The sequence below is a fragment of the Leucopleurus acutus genome (assembly GCF_964270905.1).
Source record: "Leucopleurus acutus genome assembly, chromosome: 2".
Taxonomy (NCBI): Eukaryota; Metazoa; Chordata; class Mammalia; order Artiodactyla; family Delphinidae; genus Leucopleurus; species Leucopleurus acutus.
This window is the reverse complement of record NC_139143.1, coordinates 133,403,366-133,428,404: the sequence shown is the minus strand read 5'-3', so window position 1 is coordinate 133,428,404 and position 25,039 is coordinate 133,403,366. Positions and strand designations below refer to the sequence as shown.

Below are 25,039 nucleotides of genomic sequence, written 5' to 3'. Positions count from 1 at the left end.
TCTACCACCATAACCCATAACAACCACACCATTACATGCTATCAGCCAGCATGTTTGTTAAAACTAGTGATATCCCATTAGAATAATTATGTAGATGTTAAAAGCTATGTTTATATTTTTAAATGATAAATATCATTGTTTTGTTCGGAATTTCCAAATCCTAAACACTCAATAGTTGTTTAATGTTTTCAAAATAAGCAGAGTGTGCATTGCTGGCACAAAAGTGTAAGGTTTACTAAAACCAGAAAATACTAACCACAGAGTATATGCTGTTTAATATGCCAACCCAAGTTGCATTTGGCCCATTTATTATTATTTTCTGGTTGTCAGCATTGGAAGTAACTGAGAAGTGCACTTTATATTGACCATATTTTTAAGAAGTCACAATGATTAGAATTAGAAAACCCCTCCCAATTTAATCATTAGCACAGAGGAAAGCAGCAATTAAAATTCCTGAAAACTGGTATTCAGAATGTTGGTGAAAGATATGATCTTTCTTTCTAAAGGGTAACGTGATTTTTGATAAATGTGTTTGCTTTATAAGTAATCATTCTTTAGTTAATGGGTCTCTGACTTAGCTTGGACTGCTATAACAACATGCCACAGACTGGGTGGCTGAAACAATAGACATTTATTTCTAACAGTTTTGGAGTCTTAGAAGTCTACTATCAAGGCACCAGCAGATTCAGTTCCTGGTGCAAGCCCTCTTCCTGGTTTGTAGATGACTACCTTCTCACTGTGTCCTCATATGGCAGGGGAGAATGAGCTCTGGTCTCTCTTCCTCATCTTATAAAAATACTAATTCCATCATGCGTGTCCCACCCTCATGACCTCAACTAAACCTAGTTACCTATCAAGGGTTCCACATCCAAATACCATTACCCTGGGGATTAGAGTTTCAACATATGAATGGGGGGGTGGAGGGGAAGGGTTGGAGGAGTGGAGGGGGTGGGGACACAAACATTTAGTCCATAACAGTCTCTAACTGGAGAATGTGTATATGAGTTTCATCCACATGTGTTTTTATATTTTTAACATTGGAATGCCTAAGAAAAGTCAAGCACTCTCCAGTTTACCACAGTCACTGCCACTCCCTACTGTCTTACTCCTTGCTAGATACTCTTAATGGTGTGGTCTACCTGAATTGTTGACTCTTGATTTAAACCATTTAACTTGTTAAAATTTATCAAGATTTTGGTATTAAAATATTCTGTTAATTCCCTCCTGTAGGATGGAGAACCTAATAAGGGGAAGGAATCCCCCACAATATCAGAGAAGTCCTTGTAAAGAAGTTCGTGCAGCCCTTCGGAAGAGGCCTGAAGAGGAGTGTAAGTATGTTTAATAGGTTTAACTACATTCTAGGTAGACTTAGGTGAGTGGCATAGTAAAAGTAAAACATTAACCTTTAACTGATAAGTCAAATAACAGAGGTACTTAACAAATACTTGTTGATTCTAATTGAATTTATTTTTTTAAAAAATATCATATGGTACCTGGATTCAGGCACTAAGAACATTGTTTTCTTAAGTGTTTCTCTTGTACTTCAGAATGCTCTACTAATAACTTGGTTCCATGTTCAAATGAGATTGGAAAAAGCTACATGATTTACCACATCTGTCTTAGATATCTGTACCATGAATATTATTTCCAAAGAGTCCTGAAGTAAAAAAAAAACCACAAAAACAAAACAAAAAACTTTTAAAGTGTGTTTAAAGTGAACATTTTCCAGTGTCATTTGACCACAATTCTCTTTCAACCTTTTTTTTTAAAACTGAGGACTCTTTGAAAACAACTTCATTAGACTAAAGAGTAAATGTCTAGTAGCAAATCTAAATCCATTGATCAAAATGAAACATTTGATTTAATCGAATTTAGGAAAAGATTTTGAAAGAAGTCATGTATCCCCTCAGAAGGCCATTTTAATCCATCTTTAAATTATCAAAATGTTACAATATATAATTGTAGAGATTTTATCTAAATATTGCATCTAAATATAGCATTGTTGGAGATGTTTAACATAATACTTGCATTTTAAGTTTATAAGATGACCCATAATACTAGCTTTCCTCATGTCACTTGCATCTAATTATTTTCAGGGTACTAAATCACAATCCATTATGACAAAAATTCAGAAAAAAATTTCTGAATGATGCCTTTTTACAGGAGTTTACATTTTGTAAGGATAGAGCTAATGCAGTGGGTTCACTGGCATATATGGTTTAGTAGATTTTTAGGGTTATATTGGCATTTTAAATTAGTTTGGAGTACACCATTCCAGGTAAAGACCAAATATATTAAATCTGGGCACACTCATGGCAAGTAGAGTATCTTTGTTTTGTTTCATTTTATTATAAAGTCAATAGATAATCTGATTGGGTTGGCATCTATGTCATTCAATATGGTGTTAGTTTTCTTTTATTTGGTATATTTATAGTTTCTAGCATTATAAACAATATCCAATTAAAACTAAAATTTGAAAATGAAGGTATAGTTCATGGGCATGTTAGAACAAAAACTGTTTATAAGATGCAGACTCGTGCATAAAACTATTGCTTTATTATTGGGTTCATAGGGAAGCTTTGGGATTTCTCCTCTGTGCTGGTTTTAACACAATCAGCTTAGTCTCTGTTATAGTTCTACAGATTTTATTTAGAAACTTAGAAAGGGTTTTTGTGGATAAATCTATAGTTGATTCTCATGGAGTCACAGAGTATATTTAATATATACAAAGTTATTTTTCAGGCCTCTTATACTGAGTTGGTCTGTGCCAGAGGGTGACCACCTATGGTCCATTTACCAAATCCGTCCTGACACCTGTTTCTGTAAATAAAATTTTATTGAAACAGCCATCTCCTACTTATTTAGGTATTGTGTATGGCTGCTTTCCATGGCAAAGGAAGAGTTAAGCAGTTGTGACAGAGACTATATGGTCCACAAAGCCAAAAGTATTTACCTGATTCTTTACAGAAAAAGGTTTTAAAACCCTGGTCTGGGCCAGTGGTTCTCAAAGTGTGGTCTTCAGACCAGCAGCAGCATTAGGAGCATCTGGGAACTTGTTAGAAACACAAATTTTAAGGTCTACAACCCACATGTACTGAATCCAAATGTCTAAGAGTCGGATCCAGTAATCTGTGTGTTTCGAAGAAGCCCTACAGGAGATTCTGATGCAAGCTCCACTCTGAAAACCACTAACCTAAGTCAAATGACTGGCGGCAAGATGACATTAAATCACCATGGATACAAAAGACTAATAATGATAGACATATTTCAGAGTTAAGTCTTATTGTTGTATAATGTAAGGTACATAATATAACTGTTTCCTGTGTTGTAACAAGCAAGTCCTCAACAATTGAATCGTGGCAGTCAGGACAATTTTTGAAATATCACTACAGGAACTCAGCTGGATTGACTGTGTTATTGAACATGGAAGGACATAATGAGAAATGAGAAACATGTAAAGTATTATTCCCTGCCAGAGAGGTCTTCATTATCCCTTGTTAGTTTAATGAACAGTCCTTCTTGTCCTGTACAGACCACTGTTAATTCCCTAAGAAAGAATCCTCTTTTTTAGAATGGGAGGAATATAGTAGTTAATTAAGACATTAACTTTAAAGTCACCATAAGGGTGTTCTAATGTGACACTTAATGAACAGCTGCAGGACCCTGGGTATTATTTCCTTAATCCAAGACTCAGTTTACTTATTTGAAAAATAAAATTAATTAAAGAGCCTACCTTGAAGGGTTATTTGGAGAATTAAGGAAGATTTTTTTAAGTACCTGGTATAGAACTTGGGACTTGGGAAATTTCTTTCCTCCTCTCTCTCTTCCTCTTCATTTATTATTATTGTTCTTCTTTTTTCAAACTAACCATTTGAGGATAGAAAGCATGTTTTGATCATAGAAATAAAAATCTACAGAAATTATAACCACTATTTTTAGAAATAATAATATAAAGCAAGGAACAGGTTGTAAACAAATGACATAAAGCTGGAATTCTTGCAGCAATGTTTGATAGTAATTTGTGTTAGATAGTAATTTGTCTCACACAGTTCTTTCCCTATGATTCTACAAATTCAACTTGGAATCTAGACCAAGACTTACTGGTCAGCTCTCATGGAAAGCTGCCAACTTAGAAAATCATCATAGAAAGCCAAATGATAGTGGTTTTGTTTTACTGAGAATTGAAAGAGTAGTGGAACTTGACTCAGACAATAGGATCCTCCAGATGCAAGATGAGCCCTCTTGCATTTGGAGATATTGCAAATAAGAGGGTTTTGCTAAATAACAGAATTCATACTGCTGTCTTTTATAATCTTTTATACTTTTTACAATATTATCAATATTAATATCAACATTAGGTCACCAGACATAGCTCTTAGCCAATTATTTCATGTGAATTATATCTAGCTATATTGCATTTAACATAGCCAAGCAAACTTTCAGTAAAAATTGATTCTTGTAAAAGACAGACTTTTAAATATGCTCAAGTTACTTACCATTAAAAAATAAAAATAAAAACTTTGTCCTCAAAACCAAAGAACCATTCAGCTACAGCCCTACATTCTCAGACTGTTCTCAGGCAAACCTCTCAAAGGAGTTATCTATACTCACTCCATTTACTTACCCCCAACTCATTCCTCCAAATCAATGCAGTCTGGCTCCTACCCAATCACTCTGCTGAGATGGCTTTCATTCAGACCACTAATAATCTCTTTATGATGCTATATTAGTTTTATATTGCTATGTAATAAATTACCACAAACTTACTGGCTTAAAACAGTTTATCTCACAGTTTCTTTGGGTCAAGAATCCAGGTAGGGCTTGTCTAGGTTCTCTACCTCAGGGTCTCACCAGGCTGAAGTTTCATCATGAACTCAATTGGGGAAGAACCTACTTCCAAGCTTACTTAGGCTTGAATTCACTTTCTTGTGAATTCACTTTCTTGTGGTTCTATGACCAAGAGCCCTGCTTTTTGCTGACTTCCAGCTGAGGGCCACCTTTAGGGTCTAGAGATCTCCTGCAGTTCCTTGATATATATACATTCTCAGTATGGCTGCTTACTTCATTATTTATACTAAAAAACTTATAAATAAATAAAAGTTGAACTAAAAAATATTCAAGTAACCCACAGGAAGGCAAGAGAAAAAAAATAGAGGAATTAGAAACCAAGGGAACAAACAGAAAACAAATAATAAAATGGAGACATAAGCCTTAACAGATCAATAATTACATTAAGTGTAAATGGTGTAAATACCTCAATTAAAAGAGAGAGCCTGTTAGATTGGTTAAAAAGAAAAAAGAAAAAGTTGCTATACAAAATGCCTTTTAAATGTAAAAATATGAAAAGGTTATACATAAAAGGATAGAAAAAGTATTTAAATGAAAGCTTGAGTGACTATATTTATATCAGAAAAAAGTAAGTCCAGAGTAAAACATAATAAAGAAGATAATTTCATAATGATAAAGGGGTCAGTTCATCAAGAGGATATAACAGTCCTAAACAATCCTAAATGTTTATGACTTCAATTTATTTTTTACAAATTTATATTTTCTTAAACTTTGTTTCAATAGCTTTGCTATGTTGTCTTTTTTTCAATTTTTCCTCAGTCCAATTTAGTTTTCAATAGCTAAGTAATTCTTGGTAGCATAGTTGTGATTGTGGCCTGTTTAAAAGAAAAAAAAAACAATACAATTGTTTTCATATAGAGAAATATCTATGAAGGTATAATTTTTCCTCAAAATTTCCCTGAGTCCATACTGTGTGAACTAAAATTCCACAGAGGCTTTCTGTTCAGTTTCTGAATAATAAGAAAAATTAATTGAAGAGTTTTTCTTTCTTTCTTTTACCGTCATAAAATTTAAATTCCTAATAACATAATTCTATCCTTATAGCATTGATATTTTACTTTTCCTTAATATAAACAATCTGTTTTATATTATCAGGAGGTAACATTTAAAATTATTTTGTTTTCAAATAACTGAATGCTACCTTTCCAAATGTCAAAATATTCTTGTATTAACCAGTTTGGTGAAAATCATGATAATTAGTCAGGTTCCTGCCTTCATATTAGAAGTTACTGAACATGATTTAACCTTTCCCTAATGATTCAAGGACAGTTTTATAAATACCCATTACTGCCTAGAATTCCATCTGGGCATCCCTCCAAATCAAGTTGTCATCTTTCACTTCTGCTGTGATTGTTCTTGCTTTTTAGTTACCCATTCTTTTGGCATTCTGTTTCCCATTTTAGTTTTCTCCTTCAGAGAGCTGATGCACCATCCTTATTAAGAAGTTTATATTAAATATGTGTCAATGAATCAAGGATTGAAAGGCACTCAAGCCTTGGATGATTTATGGTAAATAAGATAAAGGAGTAGGGAACACTAAATGCAGTGTAAGAAGTGGAGTGCATTAATTTAAAAGATCCTAAGGCTACCCTTCTTCTCGTGGACTTCATCTCAATTTTGTGGTGAATCCCCAGATACTTGTATTCTTTACCAGGTTCCTATTTCAAACTATGTATTAATGACTCAAGTATGATGTTGATGACCCGGTGTTACTGTCATCTCACTCACTTGGTCTGGGGGCTTATGCAGTGGGTGTGGGGAAGGGCTCATATCTGCTAAGGAAATTTGAAGTAATCCTCAGGATGGTAACACCATGCTGTGTAGTTATAGACCTCACACATGTGCATAACAATGTCAGTATGCAGAAGAGTTACTATCTTTTCTTGGGCTTCTCTTTACGCTAGGAAACCTCCTAGATGATCCTAGAAAATGTTCCCTATCATTTCACTAGCCTAAATTGGGATATATTCCTATTCCTGTACCATTACTATACACCATAAGAATGATATGCACTCACTGGCTTAAGCCTGTTATACTGGACGGATCAGGTTCAAGAACTGGTTTGGTATTAAAAATAATCCTAGGGCTTCCCTGGTGGCGCAGTGGTTGAGAATCTGCCTGCCAATGCAGGGGACAAGGGTTCGAACCCTGGTCTGGGAAGATCCCACATGCCGCAGAGCAACTAGGCCCGTGAGCCACAACTACTTAGCCTGCGTGTCTGGAGCCTGTGCCCCGCAACAAGAGAGGCCGCGACAGTGAAAGGCCCGTGCACCGCAATGAAGAGTGGCCCCCGCTCGCCGCCACTAGAGAAAGCCCTCGCACAGAAACGAAGACCCAACACAGCCAAAAATAAAAATAAATAAATAAAAATTAAAAAAAAATAATCCTAGATAAGTTAAGGAAATGAAAGTAAGATGATGTATTTGCCATTTGACCTAGCGTAATGGAACAGGTAAGGTTATTCAACACTGTATCCTATACTATTGTTTGTATTGTATATTTGTCTGTATATACTTAGCTATCCCAAAATACTTTAGGGATGGGAATGGGAACAAGGAACAGAAGAAGTGGTACTTGGGAGATCAGGAATCTGGGCACTGATATTAAAGTGACTTCCAGGCCTCTATTTATCATTCAGAGCCCTCTTTTCCTATCTAAGCCCTACAATTTGTGGGCAGTTATGTGTCCATTATCTTCAACCGCTCCTTTAACTTTCTTTAAAATACAGTTCCTTCTGGTTTGGAATGAGACCCATTCCCCCTACATCTCCCTTCCATTCTAGAGCCAGCCCTTCTTTCTTTCAAATTTGAACTATTATTAGTCATATTGTATAGATGAAGCTATAGGATCTCAGACATGTTAAATAATTTATGCAATGTCACACAGCTAGTAAGTGCCAAAGCTGGGATGCAAACGTTGTTTGACTCCAGAAGCTACCTTATTCCTACTGTTCCATGCTATATACCTACACTACAGTATTCTGTGTCCTCATTTTAGCTCTCCATGATTCATTTTCTGAATGAATGACATAAACTATCATACAAAGAAATGTATATAATGTGTATATAGCTTAAAGAATTATAAATTAACAGTCATGTGTCTAAAACATCAGCGTTGCTGAATTACACATTCCTATCCAGCTCTGCTTATCGTTTTAGTTAGCATATCCATTCTAGGAGACTAGTCTTTCCCACTCCTCATTTCTTAGGTCTTTCTTTAGGTGACCCTTTCTTAATTCCTACAACAAAGCCAAAGGAATAATATACATGGTTTTAGTACAAGGGGGCTCAAGAGAAACAAGTGGTCAGTGTTTTCTCATTAGCTAGAAAATCTTACTCTTGTTTGACTTTATTAATATCTTAGATTGTGACTATACAGTGTCATAACAAAAAATAATGTTACATTTTCAACTTGAATTTTATCAGCACACCTGAAATTATTACATGTTGCTTACTAATAATTTTGGCATGAGGTAAAAATGAGATTAAAGGGAGGTTAGATTAAATTAGACTTACAGTCTGAACCTTCTTAGACCAATTAGAAAATTGAAATCAGGCTCATGGCTCATGCAAACTTTATACAAAGTTGATGTATTTTAGACAGTTTTTCCATTCAAGGTAATAATAGAAATTCAGGCAAAAATATGTCTTAAACTCTTCTCTGGAATATCTCCAGGTTTAAACCAGCTTCCTTAGCTATCTGCAGCCATATTTCTCCCAAGATTCTATTTAGGATATAATTTTAGAAAAGATCCACTAGCACTAATTTTCCTAGCACCTCTGGCTTAGCAAACCAATTGCTTGAGTTAGGGCTTGACTCTTCACTGGACTTCTCTTTTTGTTTGTTTAAATTAATTAATTTTTTTTTTTTTTTTTTTGCTGCATTGTGTCTTCGTTGTTGGGTCTTCGTTGCGGTGCACAGGCTTTTCATTGCGGTGGCTTCTCTTGCTGCAGAGCTCAGGCTTTAGGTGCGTGGGCTTCAGTAGTTGTGACACGTGGGCTCAGTAGTTGTGTCTTGCAGGCTCTAGAGTGCAGGCTCAGTAGTAGTGGCATACGGGCTTTGTTGCTCTGCGGCATGTGGGATATTCCCAGATCAGGGCTCGAACCCGTGTCCCCTGAATTGGCAGGCAGATTCTCAACCACTGTGCCACCAGGGAAGTCCCTGGACTTCTTTTAGAATGCAAATTCCTTTGAGGGTAATGCTAGTCAAATCTTAAGACTATCATAAAAGTGATTTTAGCTCACTAATCTCAGTAATCACAAGGAATCAAATCTCAAGAGATGTTTGAATGCCCAGGAAGAGAAAGGGAAGGTCAAAAATTGGTTATATAAGTGAGGAGTTTGAAAAACAAATTCACTTGCTACATGTTTTTGCTAAGCGTCCGTTCTCTTATCTGGTGAAAGACTTCTTCAAATAAAATTTCAGCCCTTTCTATATCCTTCCGTATATTTCAGTAGTTACCACTCTACTAATTTATTCCTTCTTTATGAAAAGTTCTCCTTCTCTTCTTGGCAGAGGGCAGGACCTCCCTCCTATTAGTCCCTGAAACACTTTGCACAGATTATTAATGCAGTACTTACAACACAGTATTTTATCCTTTGCTTTCATGTCTATTTTTCCCCCATTGGGTTGTTAGTTGCTTAAGGGCAGGCATGTACATCTTATCATTTGTCTACCACTAGCATTAAGCACAATATTTGATATATAAGTATCACTCTAATAGAAGTTTACCAAAAACAAATGAACTATAAAAGATACAACTTGATTCATGCCATGATACTTATTGGAGTTTAAAGTCATCCAATAAATAATTTCCATATTCCAGACCAATTTTGGAACCAATTAAGATATTGACAAGATGGCAGGAAGTTAGAGATCAATCATCAACTTTATTACTTTTAAAAGCTAGATTGGAGGACATAGCTGTGATGTTTGGCAACAATGGACATCTTCATACTGTACTCAGATATATGCATACTTAACTGACTCAGCCACAGCAGTACAGAAAAGCCACAGGCCTCCTCATGTGGGGAAGTCTTCCTATAAAATTTATAGCAGTGAGAAACAGACCAGTGTACTGTGTCTGTCCTGAAGCAGCTTCACCCCAAAGAAAGATGGAGGAAAGTGTTGGGCTACGCATGTCAAGTTCTTCAAATAATTGGTAAATAATTGCATTGCCTGGGGCTTCACTGGTGGCGCAGTAGTTGCGAGTCCGCCTGCCGATGCAGGGGACATGGGTTCATCCCCCGGTCCGGGAAGATCCCGCATGCCGCGGAGCGGCTGAGCCCGTGAGTCATGGCCGCTGACCCTGCGCATCCCGAGCCTGTGCTCCGCGACTGGGGAGGCCGCAGCAGTGAGAGGCCCACATACCGCAAAAAAAAAAAAAAAAAAAAAAAAATTGCATTTCCTAATAAGAGTTAGAAATGAGATAAGAGGTCAATAGTGTTGGGGAAATCTCTCCACACAGAAAATAAGTGAGTGGATAAGAAGCATCTCCACTTGCAATGTTCCTTAGAATTTTTATCTCTTAAACTACTGAGCTTAAACATTAAGCCCTTAGACAACTAGTGGGGAATTTATTAGGGCAGTCTTTGCCAGATATAAACTGCTATTCTTTCATGGACTCTTCTGGTATCATTAGGGGCAGAGAGGAGGAGCAAGGTAGATTTAACTCCAAGACCACTGTAAACCAAAGTCTTGACACTTCATGTTCTACCTGTTATCCCAAATAATGTCCTGCATGGTTAGCAAGGCTTCTGCAATATGATTAAATTACATTCATTTATTCAACAAATATCTACTGTTTGAGTGCCTACCATGTGCCTCTCTCCCTGTTCTGGGTGTTTGTGATACATTGTGAGAAAAGATTTAAAAATCAAACCAAAAAAGGCGAACATTTCCAGTCTCAACAGTTATGCTCTTGTTGGGGAAAGCAGACATTAAACAAAATAAATGAGTTATAATTCATTAGAAGGCGATTCATATTGTGGATAAAAGTGCAAAGTTATGGGGGTTTAGGATTAGAGAGAGATTTGAGGGCAATTTCAAGTAGGGAGACTAGAATATGTAGAACTTTTACAAAAGATGGTATATGTACAAGGAGATGAAGGAGTTAGCCACACTAGTTTGCAAATTGTAAACTCTATGACTTCTGCATTTAAATTTAACTGGAAGAACTCTCCCATCCATAGGTTAATTTTGGCATGATGCATAGGTGATATATGGGGGAATAGTTACCTATACATACTGTCTCCTCTCTCAGAGAGAAGCTATTAAGACACTTTGCCTTTTTGCAAAGTTTAGAAGCTTGCAATGCTGAATACCCTAGTTCAGCTTGTTTGCAGTGCCTTTTTCCCCAGGCAGTATTTTCAAACCTTTGAAAATTTTTGCCTCTTTGAGTGCCAGAGATGGGCTGAATGTGGGTCTGTCTAATAGCATGGTTTCTAAAAGCCGGGTGAGCAAATGTCTTTAGTCCTGGAACCCTAGTGCCCTTTGCCATATGTACTGCTATGGAATTGCTGAGGCCTATGTAGCTGCTGTCATTGTTATCTGTTTCATCTGGAGAATTAACCGCAGCATGTTCCTGGCCTAAAGCAGCTGTTGTTACTTCAGAAATGTGTGCCTCTAGGGACCTAATGAGGCTAAGCATCTGCTCTTTCAAGAAACTTGCTTTTTTCAACATTGGGCTATTCCAGGCAGGCCTTGAGTAGAATCTCTTTCTGAATATCTTTTTCACAGAAGTGAAATAGGCCCATAGTGTTTTATCTCCCTCTATTGTTCTACTGATTTTAGGGTAATGTTGCCAGATAAAATACAAGACACCTGATTAAATTTGAATTCAGATAAGCAACAAATAATTTTTTACTGTAAGTACATCTCATACAAGATTTAGGGCACATTTAAAATGAAAATATTATTCATTCCTTATCTGAAACTCAGGTAAGGGTGTTTGTATTTGGATTCTACAGAAAAACAAAAACAATAGCATATATATATGTGTGTGTGTGTGTGTGTGTGTGTGTGTGTGTGTGTGTATTTATATATTTTTAAAGAATTTGTTCATATGATTATTGTGGCTGGCAAGTCCAAAATCTGCAGGCTGAAGAGTCAGGAAGAAGCTGATACATCAATACAAATCCAAAGTCCATCTGCTAGCAGAATTCCTTCTTTCTCCAGGGAAGTCAGTCTTTTTCTATAAAGACCTTCAACTGATTGGATGAGGCCCACCCACTGTATGGAGGGCAATCTGTTTTACTCAAAATCTACTGATTCAAATGTCAATTTCATCCAAAAACACACTCACAGAAGCATCCAGAATAATGTTTGACCACATATCCAGGCATTGTGTCCCAATCAATTTGACACATAAAACTAACCATTACAGTGTCTTATTTTTATTCATTAAATCTGGCAACTCTATTTCAGGGGGTCTGAACTGAGTTTCTAAGAGTTTATATTGTTCCTATAGGTGATCTATTTCTTTCTTTAATAGTGTAAAACTAGTACTATTTCCTAGTACTTTGTTTTTTAGGTTTTCACTGCTTTTGGACTCATATTTTTTATAACATATTTTTCTAAACTTTGTCTCATGAGGTCTCTCATATGAGAAATATGAAATCAGTAAATTATGAGTCTTTCAATAGACTTCACTATTCAAATAAATCGTATCCATCCTCACCTGTCTGGGTTGGATAATCCCACTGAGGAAGAAATTTCCCATGAAGTCAGGATCAAAATCCAGGCCTAGACTTGATCTCTTATTGTTCTGCATGCCTTTTCCTGTAATATGTCTCCTTTAATATGCTTTGTCTTTGCTGGATCTTCCTTTAAAATGCTAACTTTATAAATTTCTGGAGGGTTTCCTTAGGGCAAGGCAATACCTGTACCCTCATCTATAATGATTTTATCACTTTGAAACTCCCCTAATAATGCTTTAAATATATTTTTTCCTATCCTTAAATTTGTCCAGGTATTGTGATGCTTTGGTATCATGTCCCTATTCTTCAAGTTGTGGTTCCCAATTGCTGTCACTCTGGACTCTTTATCTACAGCTTTGAAAGGCCACATCCTCAGTAGTTTCCCAGACCCTGCCATCTCTTGGGGATTCGTTCCAGATCACTCTCTAAAATTCTGTCTCTCTGTTTTGGTTAGATTTCTTTAGGCTCCTGTCATAATTGTTTAACTTGGTACAGCTGAAACATCTCTCGCTTTTCGACTTTCTTCTTTAAGATTCATCAGAGCTGAGTCTATCCATTTCCTTTTAATATTTGTTTCTCTTGGCCTGGAAGTTCCCATTTTCTATTTCATATCTGTCTAATATATCCTATAAAATCTCAATATTTCTCCTAAGGAAAGTTCTCTTTTCCTCCAATAAAGTTAGCCAGTTTTCCTTTATTTTGTTTCTATTCTTCTGCTGCTTCTGTTCTGATAGTAAAACTGAAGCATTCTTCTTTTCATACCATTTCAATTCCTCCTTGATACCTTAACAAACTCAATTCTTAAAGACCAAGTGCTCCAAACAGACTGTATTATTTCTTTTTGTGACCTTTATGTATGCAATCGTTTCAGTGACATGTTTGTTATCTTTTTCAATTCCACCTAGAAGAGGGCAGATTCTCTTCATTAAAAGGGCTCCCTGTTACTTTTCATTTGTTTATTAATCAAATTCACTACTCTTCTGTGGGGACATCCACAATGAGAGTTCTCTAATTTATAAGGCCATGGACAGGGCTTATGTGTGTATCAAGCCCAAAGCTCAAGGTCAAACTACAGCAGCTTAAACACTGGCCAATGCGCACTAAGATCAGCAAGGCCAATACGGTGTTGATAAAACAGCCCTGTCTGTGCAAAAACAACCATTTGCCTAGGAATAAAACTGCTGTGAACTGTAATAAACCCCCAATCAAATCTTGCATGGCCTACTTGCTAAAACTGAAAGCCCATAGCTCCATGTCCTGGCCCCATCAAAAACTTCTCCAGGTGCTATTTACCTCACCAAAATTTACTTTTTGCCTATTTGTTTTTATTACTGATATCACTGATGCTTGAGGATGTAGCTCAAGTGCCTGACTACCGTGATCTTCCTAAGAATTAGCTCATGTAGCTTCATTCCACGGGGCCTAGTGCTGTACAGCTAGAAACTTGCAGGGTAAAACCAGATGTCCCAGGCAGGATCCAGAGGAGGGAGACACATTCAACTTCCTCATTCAAGCCAAGGGGGAAGAGAGGAGCAAAAGAGGAGGGTTCTGAGTATCATCTACTCTCAGTTCTTCTTCAGAACTCACCAATTGCATAACTCCTTCAGCATCCCTGGAAAAGAGAAAATGGGGCAAGAGCCCAGGAAGGGTAGGGAAAATGCCTCCTTGTGGAATCCTGAGAAGCAGGCAACATGTCTGACCCCACCTCCAGCACTCCTGTGGCACTCACAACCAGGAACCAATTCTGGCAGAAGTCCTTATAGCTCCTGTCTGCCATGATGTGACTGCACATCGATGTCTAGAACTCCTGTTGCAGAATGAAGACCAGCCAAGAGAGCTTCCTTACCCCTAGGTGGAAAGGGTACTCATACCATGGAAATAGCTACTCCAGTGAAATTCCTTCACAAAGTCTCCTTCTCTTTCAATAATCTGATCCCTTTTAAATCATTGATCTGGCTGGGGTGGGGGTCCAAAACAGTAGAACCTGAACTTAGCTAGTATAGACCAGCTAGGAGTAGTTCAGAGCACAGATCCTGGAGCCAAGCCACTGGCATCTGAGTAACAACTTTACTACCTACCAGCTGTGTGATGTAGGCAAGTTACTTAATCTCTCTGTGCCTCAGCTTATTCATTGAAAACAATAGGGAAGATTAAATTAGCTAATATATGTAAAGCTTTTAGAACAATTTCTGGCTCTATATAATTACTTGCTATTATTATTACTTCGTAAATTCCACATACATCAGTCTGGCTTTGGAATATCACCTCTGTAGTATCTTGCTGCCTCTACTGAAGTCTATGTTTGAACAACCCATTATAATTGTGAGTCCATCTAGTTCTTCTGCTGGCCAAGCAAAAAAAAACAAATTAACCTGGCACCTTCCTGTCCATCCTTACAGTACTGGATGGGAAGCCAGAATAACCATGAGGCCATGAGCTATTTCCACCTCTGGTGAGGCTGGTTCCATTACTTCATAGAAAAGCAATGCTAGCTCCTGAAAAAAATTATCTAGGAGCTGGGAGACACATTCAACTTCCTCATTCAAGCCAAGGGGGAAGAGAGGAGCAAAAGAGGAGAAAAGGGACAGGAACCTAGAAAATTCTAGGGAACTAAGCAATAGAAGTTCATGGCTGTTCTCTCTCAAAGAGAAAAAAACATAAAAAATAATTAATGTGATTCAGTTCCAAAGATTCAAAATCACTACCTCTGCATTTCAAGTTTTATTTCTCAGCAAAGAGAGAATTTGATCAGCCCAGTTTGAGTCACTTCTCTATGCCCAAGTCCAGGGTAATATTGTGTTTTATATTAAGGCCATTCCCAGAAAGAAGGAATCCTTGTTGGCCTGACAACTTCCCTGGAGATGTCCACCTTAGTTTGGAGCCCATGACCCTTCTGTGCCCCACTGTGAGTACCTTTCTCTTGTTAACCTCTGGCAATCTTGACTTTGACCTGTTGCAGCTCTAGCTGCAAAACCACGGTGATTTGTTTTAAGATCAAGTTATTTTTTTAGTTGTGCTAGATAAAACTATACTTGTGGCTTTAAAATGATGGATGATACAGACCAAGCCTCAAGAAACTTTCTCTCTAAATTGTCAAATCATATGTTACATATAAAGAAACTAAGTATATTAAAAGACCAACAACATATTAGTTAGAAAATCAATGCATTTCAAATGTTTCAGGCTTATTTGAATAAAGTTAGCATAAAATATCCCCCAAAACAGTAACACTATTAGTAGAATGTCATGTTTGGAATTTTGCTTCACTAGAGTCAGCCTTGTGAAGACAGGGACTGGACCTCTGTTCTACCTGCATTACCTATGCTGAGCCCAATGCCAGGCACATGGAGATGCTTGGTAAATAATTGCTCAATGAATGAAATAATTAATGAATAGCAGAATACATCTTCATTAAAAAAATATATACACTTCAAGTTTTATTGTTTAATTGCTCATATTAAATGAAACAAAAAGTCATAACACTGATAACATAGTAAAGGTAGTGGTATATTTATGAATTCACATTCCTGGGAATTTACAGCTGGACTCAATATCAACTATCGGGGAGGGAGACATTTCCCCCTTGACCCCTTTTGAGTTATTTTAGCTACACTAATAATAAAATCGACACAAGACAGATTAACAGGAGAAAAAGAAACGAATTTTAATTCATATGCACGGAAATCTCATAGAAATAGGATCTAAGAAGTGGCCAAAGCAGGCAGCTTTTATACTTTTTAAATAAAGAAACAATATATTTGAGAGGAGTTGACAGGACAAGGAAACTTAGGTTCTGGGGACTCAATTTGTGAAGAATCTAAAGAGAGTTTGGGCTTGGATAGTAAATTAAAGTAACAAGGTTTGTTTATATAGGCTTCTCTGCCCCTAATTCCTTATCTCTGGAGATAAGGGGGTCCTTCTACTACTAGAGGCGGACTTTTCACATGGGAAGTTTTTTTTACTGCTTTTAGGGAGACAGAGGAGGCTCAAAGTGTCCCTCTTGTATTGGCCATTTCTTAAGTAACTTTAATTCAAAATAATCAATATGTCATTGAGGCATATTTTGGGGTGGCCTGCCCTGGGCCCCAACACAACTAAAACTGATCCATGTGAGACTGTTCTATATACAGAATAAGTAAGTGTTCCTATGAAATAAAAGTCCTGAAAGCAATGAATGTATTCTAGCCCCCTTGGAAGATTCTCTGGTTTTATAAGTTTAAAGAAAACTTAACTATTTAATTGGAGCATGCTATTTTAGAGAGAGTTGGCTTAATTTATTTTCAAACTACTGCACAAAGGATATTTGTACTCAAAGATTTTTAAATGGTATCTCCAGTGTTGTATAGGCCAAAGAAAAGATTACATTTTACATGTTTGTTTGAATTGATGGTGTGTCCATATGGTATAAAGGCAAGAAAGTCTTTGCATCAATATTTTCTACATTCTGTTTTTAATTAATTTACATTTTGTTATAAAAAATATTTGAAAACCAGGCATTGTTTTGTTTTATTTTGTGTGAATTTGAATCTCCTATCATCAAGACCAAAGCTAAATACTTCCTCTTTAATTTTAAAAGCAAACTATATATGACTTTTTGTGCCATTTCGTTGCATGGGTGAAGAGTGAATAATATTACCTCTCTGCTCACAGGTCTTCACGCACCATGTTTAATCAAGAATATATTTTCACTTGTAGCGTTTGATGTGTCACATGCCTATCAGTTTACTGTCAGGCAAGATAGAGCACATCATAAAGTCCATCAGTTCTTATTGCTGTCTTTTAAAGTCAAGCACTACAGATGACAGTAAACATGACAGCTTTTGTGATAAACATTTTTGCTGGCATCCTGTTATTAATAATACTTTGGCTAGTATTACGAGGAATAATCCATGGTGGTGCAATCGTTCCTGCATCATCAACCACAAAATGATTTCTAAGCTTTTTCCGAGGCATTTTTGTTTTTCAGATTTTTTCCCCTTTAGGCCAAACGCTTAACTAAACTTGTTATAAAATTAATTGGGAAGGGGAACTAAGGGAAAAGAGACTATTAAAGGCTCACTCTTTAATTCTGGACTTAAAGGCTGTATTTGCTAACTTTTAAGAGCCACAATGAATACTGAAGGTACAGTCAAGGCTGAGTGTGATTGAGAGGTGAACTTAAAAAATATAAAGGATGCAAAAATGAGTTTTGATTGAATAGATAATTATAGCACTTAGAAAACATATTAATGAGATGAATATTTCTGATGATATATGAAATGTAGACAGTATTCTAGGCATACTATAATATGTACTTAATAGCCATAATGACATTTTGTGTTTAAAAATAATCAGAAATGATTTTTTGATGACAGTCAGCAAAGGGTGAGCAGCTTTACAACTAGCCATTATCCAGACAAGTCTTCCTCTCCAAGGATCAACTGCAATGTTTATTACATAAACATAACTTATATTTCTGGTGCCATGTATTTTCCACACCATCATTAAGAAAGTTCATGAGGCGGCCTGTTCATGAGCTCATTGATGCATCTGCATAGACTCCAGCCTTCAATTACTTAATGCTTTTCAATGCTTTTTCAATTAATGTGATAACCTAAAAGAGTCTGAAAACACCAAAAGTTTTAGAGGAATCTTACCTCCAATTTACAAACCACATTTCACTTTTACCTTGTCCTGATTTACTTTACCTTGAAAAATCTCACGGAAATGAGTCTCTCTGTCATTATTTATGAAGATTATAAGTGGTTAAAAAATAGATTACTTTCTCTAATAGTTTAATACTTTAAGACAAAAACAAATCTTACTTCACTTTGCTTCATAAAGTTGGTGCTCAATTTTTCTATTTCAATGTCAATTCTAAATGTTTTCCATAAATTTTTAGGTAGGACTAAGCGAATTTAGAAGGAGGTTATATTTTAATCTTAAATTGTGCTGACTCTAGTTTATCCAAGGGTGGTGTAACTTTAAAATCCTTTAAGATATACCACAAGTTACATATCTACATATCTATTCCAAGAATAAATTTAAATCTCTTATCTATAGGAATCCAACAGATTATATATATTGTTGCTTCAAATTCCCAAAATTGCACAGATACGTTTGTGTGTGTATGTACACATATATATCATGTATATAATGTGTGAGTTAATGCATATTAGCTTAATTTTGAGGCTTGCCTTTTAACTAACATAAAAATACTTCATAGTAAAAGCTATTAACATAAAAGGATATATAGATAGATGGACAGATGTTTCATGCATTTGACTTAATCACTATTCTTTACGTTATTGAAAGGTCTTTTGTTTCTTTTCTAAACTTGAAAAAGTTAAGGATTTGGTCAATGTTATTATTTACAGGTATTTTAGGTTGTATGTTATGTGAATCAACAAATTAAACACCTTTAAGAATTCTGCATCAGAATTAATGTGATTCCTTGAAACAGATTAAGAACATGTATAGCCTCTACTTTTGCCCTGTTGCCTGTCTTCCAGGGAAGCAAACAGATACATTCCATGCTAAGTCACAGTAAATGTTAGTCTTATAATAAGATTTTTTCTTTCTTTTCATTTTTATGGTTCTAATTTTTTTTATTTTACTTAAAACTAGTTTGTATCTATCTTTTATTATAAGCCTCCTCAGATTCTTTTATGAAGGAGATAAAGAAAAGAAACAAAAGGATAATAAATAAAATGCTTTTTTTGTGTGCATTTTATTCATTAGTTCAGTGAGCACTTACCAAGAACTTACTATGTGCACATTTTTTTTTTTTATTGGTCACTTGGGGTAGAATAAATCTCTTCTCTTCTTCAGGAATAATCCATCCAGTTGAGGAAGCAAAAAAAATTTCAAAAGAAAAATCAGCCAGAGAATAATTTTTTTCAATATACAAGTATCTGTAATAGCTAAGACTTTATTTATACATGATGATTTAGAAAGCTTTTATAAATGAACATGCATTAACATTTTAAATGCAAAAAAAGAGAATAAAGTACATTTTATGATGCATTTGAAATCCATTTTACAAATTGTAGAATTAAAAACTTGTAGAATTACCATAATTTTGGTTTGGGTCAACTTTAATTTCTCTGAGTCTTCATTTCCTTATTTATAAAATGGAAAATACTTTACTACTTCATAGTGACTTTTGTTGCTGTGAGTTTTTAATGTTATAGGATGACTTTTGTGCACAGTAAAGATTATTTATTTAATTAATAAATTATTATTTATTTGCAATTTTTAATTTTCATTTTATAAAAGTTAAAGTTTTTAACTTAAACCTAGTTTTTCAGTATTTTTTTGAGACTGAACATACAAATCTTATTCTATTTATAAATCAGGTAAGTTTTAACAATCGCTTTAAAACTTTTACTTAAAATTGTTAAATATTTTTTCTTCATAAATCTAATAAATTTTCTCTTCTTTATTATTTCAAACACTGAGGTAACAAGTAAAACCTTCCCAAAGACTTAAACCACTCTTACAAATCTAATCAATTAATGTATAAACATAGTAAATTTCAAGTTTTTGTAAGCATTACAATACTATTATAAACCAACTAAATAAAATTCTCCTGCATATTTGAACTCAATGTCACAACTCAGTAAATAATGTGTTTCTCATTTCATTTGGAATCATGTGCCCATATGCCCTAACGTGTCAAAGTTTTTTAAATATTCTAAACAACATTTATAAATTTTTCGTGCGTTAAACTTTTAGTTATGAATGGAAAGTGGTTTTCTTCAAGATCTCAATTTTTGATTTGTAAACTTCCCCAGAATTAGAAAGGCACTTTTACCTACTTATTCATACACAACTTTTACCATTGTAATAATAAAAAACCTTAAACCTTAATGTTTACAAGAACAAAGGTTTATTTTTCATTACCATTACATGTTGGCTGCATATTGACTGGGACTCTGCTCCATCATCTCTTTGTTCCAAAGTCTAGAAAGAAAATGGAGCCCGTGGCTAAGATTTGCCACAAAGGACAGAGAATGTAGGCTGGCTTAAAGCTTCCCCTTGGCTGGTATTCCATTAACCTAAGCAAGTCACTTGGCCTAGGCTAATATCATTGGGGCAGGGAGTACTATCCTCCCATGGAAGAAGCACCCATAAAGAGGAGCAGTAGTATAAGGAAATGATTCAAATAGTTTTAATCAATCAATACATTCTACCATATCTTTCCTCCCAAAAATATGGAAAAAAAAAAAAAGGTCATTTTATTACCTAGTGTTTCTTATGTGAATTTTCACCCTGGTACTCAAGCTGTAACTCTCTTATTTTCAGTAATTTTGTTACTGCGTGACTGAATGCTAAATTATTTCATGCTTTTGTCAGGCCCTACAGTCATGCTAATGACCTGGTCCTAAGGCTTAAATGAAATAATGTAAATGAAAGCATCTACACATTGTTAGCAAATATAAGTAGAAACACATTGTTTTCTTCCTCTCTTGTTTCCTTCTTCATTTTTCCTGGTTCCATTTTGCTTGTGTGGTAGAGTATTTTTTGTTCAGGCCCAAAGCCTAAAGCAAAATCACTTATCATGCATGGATAAAAGGAACTTTGCTGTCCTGTTGTCAGTCTTTCTGAGTTCCAGTCATTTTGTCCTCGGAAACCGAGTCTTACATGCACCATCATTAACACCCACCCCTCTGACTGCTCTAGAAATTACATTTACATTCATTTAGCCTTTTCATTGGACTTTTTAGAAGGCGGATCACACTGTTTTTTCATATTACACTAATTTTTGACAAAAAGCAACCTGCAAGTCATTTTCTCATATGGTTTTAAACAACATTTCATTCATCCCATAGTGTATTTGCGCACTAATTTTTTTTAAGATGCAGCACGACTGGTCTAACTAGCCAGATTATAGAAGGAACTGAAAGTCAGGCAGAGGAATTTAGATTTAATGATGTAAGAAATAGGAAATAATTGAGTTTTCTGAGACAGGAAATAGGAAAAGAGCATGGTATCATTATCACAGTGTGGTAAAAGTATGGGATTTTATGTCAGACCTTCCTGGATTGGAATTCTGTCACCACTAATATGGCTTTAGTATTCCCATCCAGTAATGAAGATTACACTACCTAGCTTATAGGGCTGTCATTCAATACTTGATTTAACAAATACTGGGTTTCTACTTTGTACTAGGTGTTGTTGAACAAAATAAACTCAGTTCTTGACCTCATTATGTTCACAGTCTAGGAACAAATATAGAAAATATACAAGAAAAGAAGCAAATTAATAGTGATCAATTCTGATAAGGGCTCAGAAGGAAAGGACAAGTGATAGAAAACTGGGGTATGTGTCTTTAAATAAAGTGATCAGAGAAAAACCTCTCTAAAATGGTGACATTTATGAGGAATAAATGAAAAGAAGGTTCTGCTGTCGGGGGCCCTCCCATGTCCTCCTGACTATTAACACTCTACTATGTGCTCATGGCATCTAAGTGCAAGCACTATCAAATTTTATTGAGACCCTTCTTTCAGCTTGTGTCCACTGCAGCCTGGAAGTACAGAGGGGTTAATGGCTCCAGGTTCAGCCTTCAGTCATTCACAGATGAGAGTTGGAGAATAAATAGCCCACGTTCCTCACCTTCTGATGGCTTACCCTGAGATATATTCCCCATGGATGAGCCTTAGCGACCCAGAGTGGCAGTTGCTTCATTACACACCCATTACTGGCTTCCTTCCCTTCCCTGTTTCACTCCTTTTCTACTGGTGTTTTCTAAGATTGCTTCCCAAATAAAGTATTTATTCTCAAATCGTTGTCTTAGGCAGAGTCTGCTGCCAGGGGAAACCAGTCTGAAAGAAATATCATCTCTAATCACCTAGGATAATACCTAGAATAACATATGCATCCAGTAAATGTTAGCTCTCCTTTTCCTCACCCGTGTCCCCCTGGGTCAAACACATATGATGAAATGTTTTAGGAAGTTATCTCTAGACTATATTATAGTATTCGAGGTAGCTAAAGTTAGAGTCTGAAAGACCAGTGAGGAAGCAGTCTGTTCCTTTAGGGTGCCTGCTCCATATATCTCTCAGTTTCTTCCCAGGACCAGTGGGCTAATCTGAACCTGTTCATTTCATAACCTTTACCCATGGCAGAGGTGGAACCGTATGAACAGAAACATACAAGGCCTTTTAAGGCCTAGACTCACAACTGGTCCACTGTTACTTCCCTATTCTGTTGGCCAAAGCAAGTCATAGAGCCTAACCCAACATCAGTGGTAGACTCTTCCCTTGGAAATATGGGGAGTGGGAAGGGAATACTTCTGAACCATGATCCAATTTACTAAAAAAGATCTCCTTTGTTATTCCAGTTCAGAGTACTCATTTTATTCCCTTCCATGCAATTTTGGTTTTGGTGTTCAATTGTCTAATGTCTGTCTCCCCCTTGAAACTTTGTATTAATCAAGAAAGAAAAAATAGACTATACTGTGGTAACAAATTAAACCCCAAATATCAGCAGTTTAACACAATAAAAGTTTATTTCTCCCTCATGTCACAGTTAAATGCAAACTGAGAAACACTGCTGCCTTGTAGCTATGTCACCTGAGCCCACCCAGGGGAAGAGAGGGCCAAAAGACCAAATGAGATGATTCTTTCCAGGGCCAGGCCAAGAAATGGCTTCTATTACTTTTACCCACCATTGGCCAAAACTCAATCATGTGGCCCCAATCCAGCTGTAGTGGGAGGTAAGGGGCAGAGAAATCCAGCCTTCTTGCTATTCAGGAAAATAAAATGGTGTGATGAACGTACAGCTTTGTTTCTGCTAAGATTGTGAGGTCTTTGATGGCAAGATGTGTCTCTGGTACCATAAAGCCTGGCAAGTAGAAGCTCGTCACTTGTTAAGTGAATGAATTATCAACTACAATAATGAACCAACTCTGAAGTCAAGTTTTTTCATTTATGAATGGAGAATAATAACACTTACCTAACAGATTCATTATAAGGATTAAAGAAATAATCTCTATGACAGGGAGTTGTTTTATGGAAAGATGCATTTTCTATGGGGGGGTCTAACTTAGTTTATGACTTCACTTCTGTTTCAAAAATGCTTAAGGAATATTGTTATTGTGTATGGATTATTGTTTGTGATAAAATGAGGAAAAATTATTGATGTATGCAAATATGTATGTGGATAGATGAAGCAAGACTTTAAGTTTCATTTCTTAAGATAATAGTTGAGAGAATATGTTCTAAAAAAAGGTCAAGACAGGAGACTTAAAGCAGAAACAGGCAGGAGGGGTGACGCCATCTAGCACAGAGTCTTTTGTAGAGCTGCAGGGTTTCCTTGCCAGCACTATCCAGGTCAAGCAGTTCTATACTTGTCTCCATCCCTGTAGAGTTGAAGGAATTTGGAGAGGGGAGTAAATGAAAAAGGAAAAATGAAAGCCTTATAGTCATTCATGAGAATCTGCCATTTTTTCCTGTCTTTTTTACTGGCCTTAAGGTAAAACATACACATGGAAGAAACTAAAGGAATCTTGGTTTTGTTGACTGATGTTCAATTAAAATTTAATAAAATGTATAAAATGCTTGGGGCATCCTCGGCCCTGACTGATAACTGAGTCAGAAGCTTTCCATGAACCCCAAGATTGTGTGAGTGTCCCTTCTCCAGGCTTCCACAGTACAATGTGCACACTTCTGTCATATCACATCTCATTATATTTCAATCTGCTTTGGATCATTGTCTCTCACCGATAAGCTCATCTAGGGGGTTTATTCATAATTTATCCCAGAGCCTACACAGACCTTAGTCTTATATTAATAATTTTGTTTTGTCCTCTAATTTCTGTTTTCCTTTTTTTTTTTGATGTAGACCATTTTCTTAAAGTCTTTATTGAATTTGTTACAATATTGTTTCTGTTTTATCTTTTGGTTTTTTGGCCGTGAGGCATGTGGGATCTTAGCTCCCAGACCAGGGATGATCGAACCCACACCCCCTGCATTGGAGAGGGAATCTTAACCACTGGACTGCCAGGGAAGTCCCTGCCCTCTAGTTTCTGAAAGGGCTTGATATCTGGACTTCAAAGCTCTGCCTTTAAATTCAAGTGACTTACAGTGCTACTTACTGCCAAGACATCCTTCGCTTTACCCAAATCTCACAAATCTAATGTTGAGTGTATAGTCTCACGTCCTGACTCTTAATTCTCATAAGTTGAAACCTGCAAGATTTGACAGCACATGAATTTTCTGAAGGTACTGGTGACCTTCAAAGTACAGTGGATTCTCACTTGTTAAGGATGGCTGTGCTGAAATTCCTCCCCAAATAATTAACAGATTATGACGATTTAAAATGTCTTTCAAGCTAGTAATTCAACATATTCTCTACCATAATTCTTGCTTGGGTTACTATTACCAAATTTCTTTGATGTTCAGTGCCTGTTCTTCATTAGCTCCAAGAACATTATTGCATTAAATAGTCAGTGACTATTAGTAACCACATCACAAAACACTAAGAGAACATGAACCGTGAGACAGAGTTAA

The 25,039-nt window shown here is 36.1% G+C and overlaps 1 protein-coding gene across 3 annotated transcripts in view; it reads left to right on the top strand.

The window, feature by feature from the left end:
- Positions 1–1,231: 1,231 nt before the first annotated feature.
- Positions 1,232–25,039, top strand: part of LRRC7 (leucine rich repeat containing 7) — a gene marked incomplete at both ends in the record, with an annotated part of 381,292 nt that continues 357,484 nt past the window's right edge. For all 3 annotated transcript variants that reach the window (XM_082833990.1, XM_082833989.1, XM_082833988.1), the window contains one exon: positions 1,232–1,328. In XM_082833990.1, coding sequence (XP_082690116.1) covers positions 1,232–1,328 — 97 coding nt within the window. The remainder of the gene's footprint in view (positions 1,329–25,039) is intronic.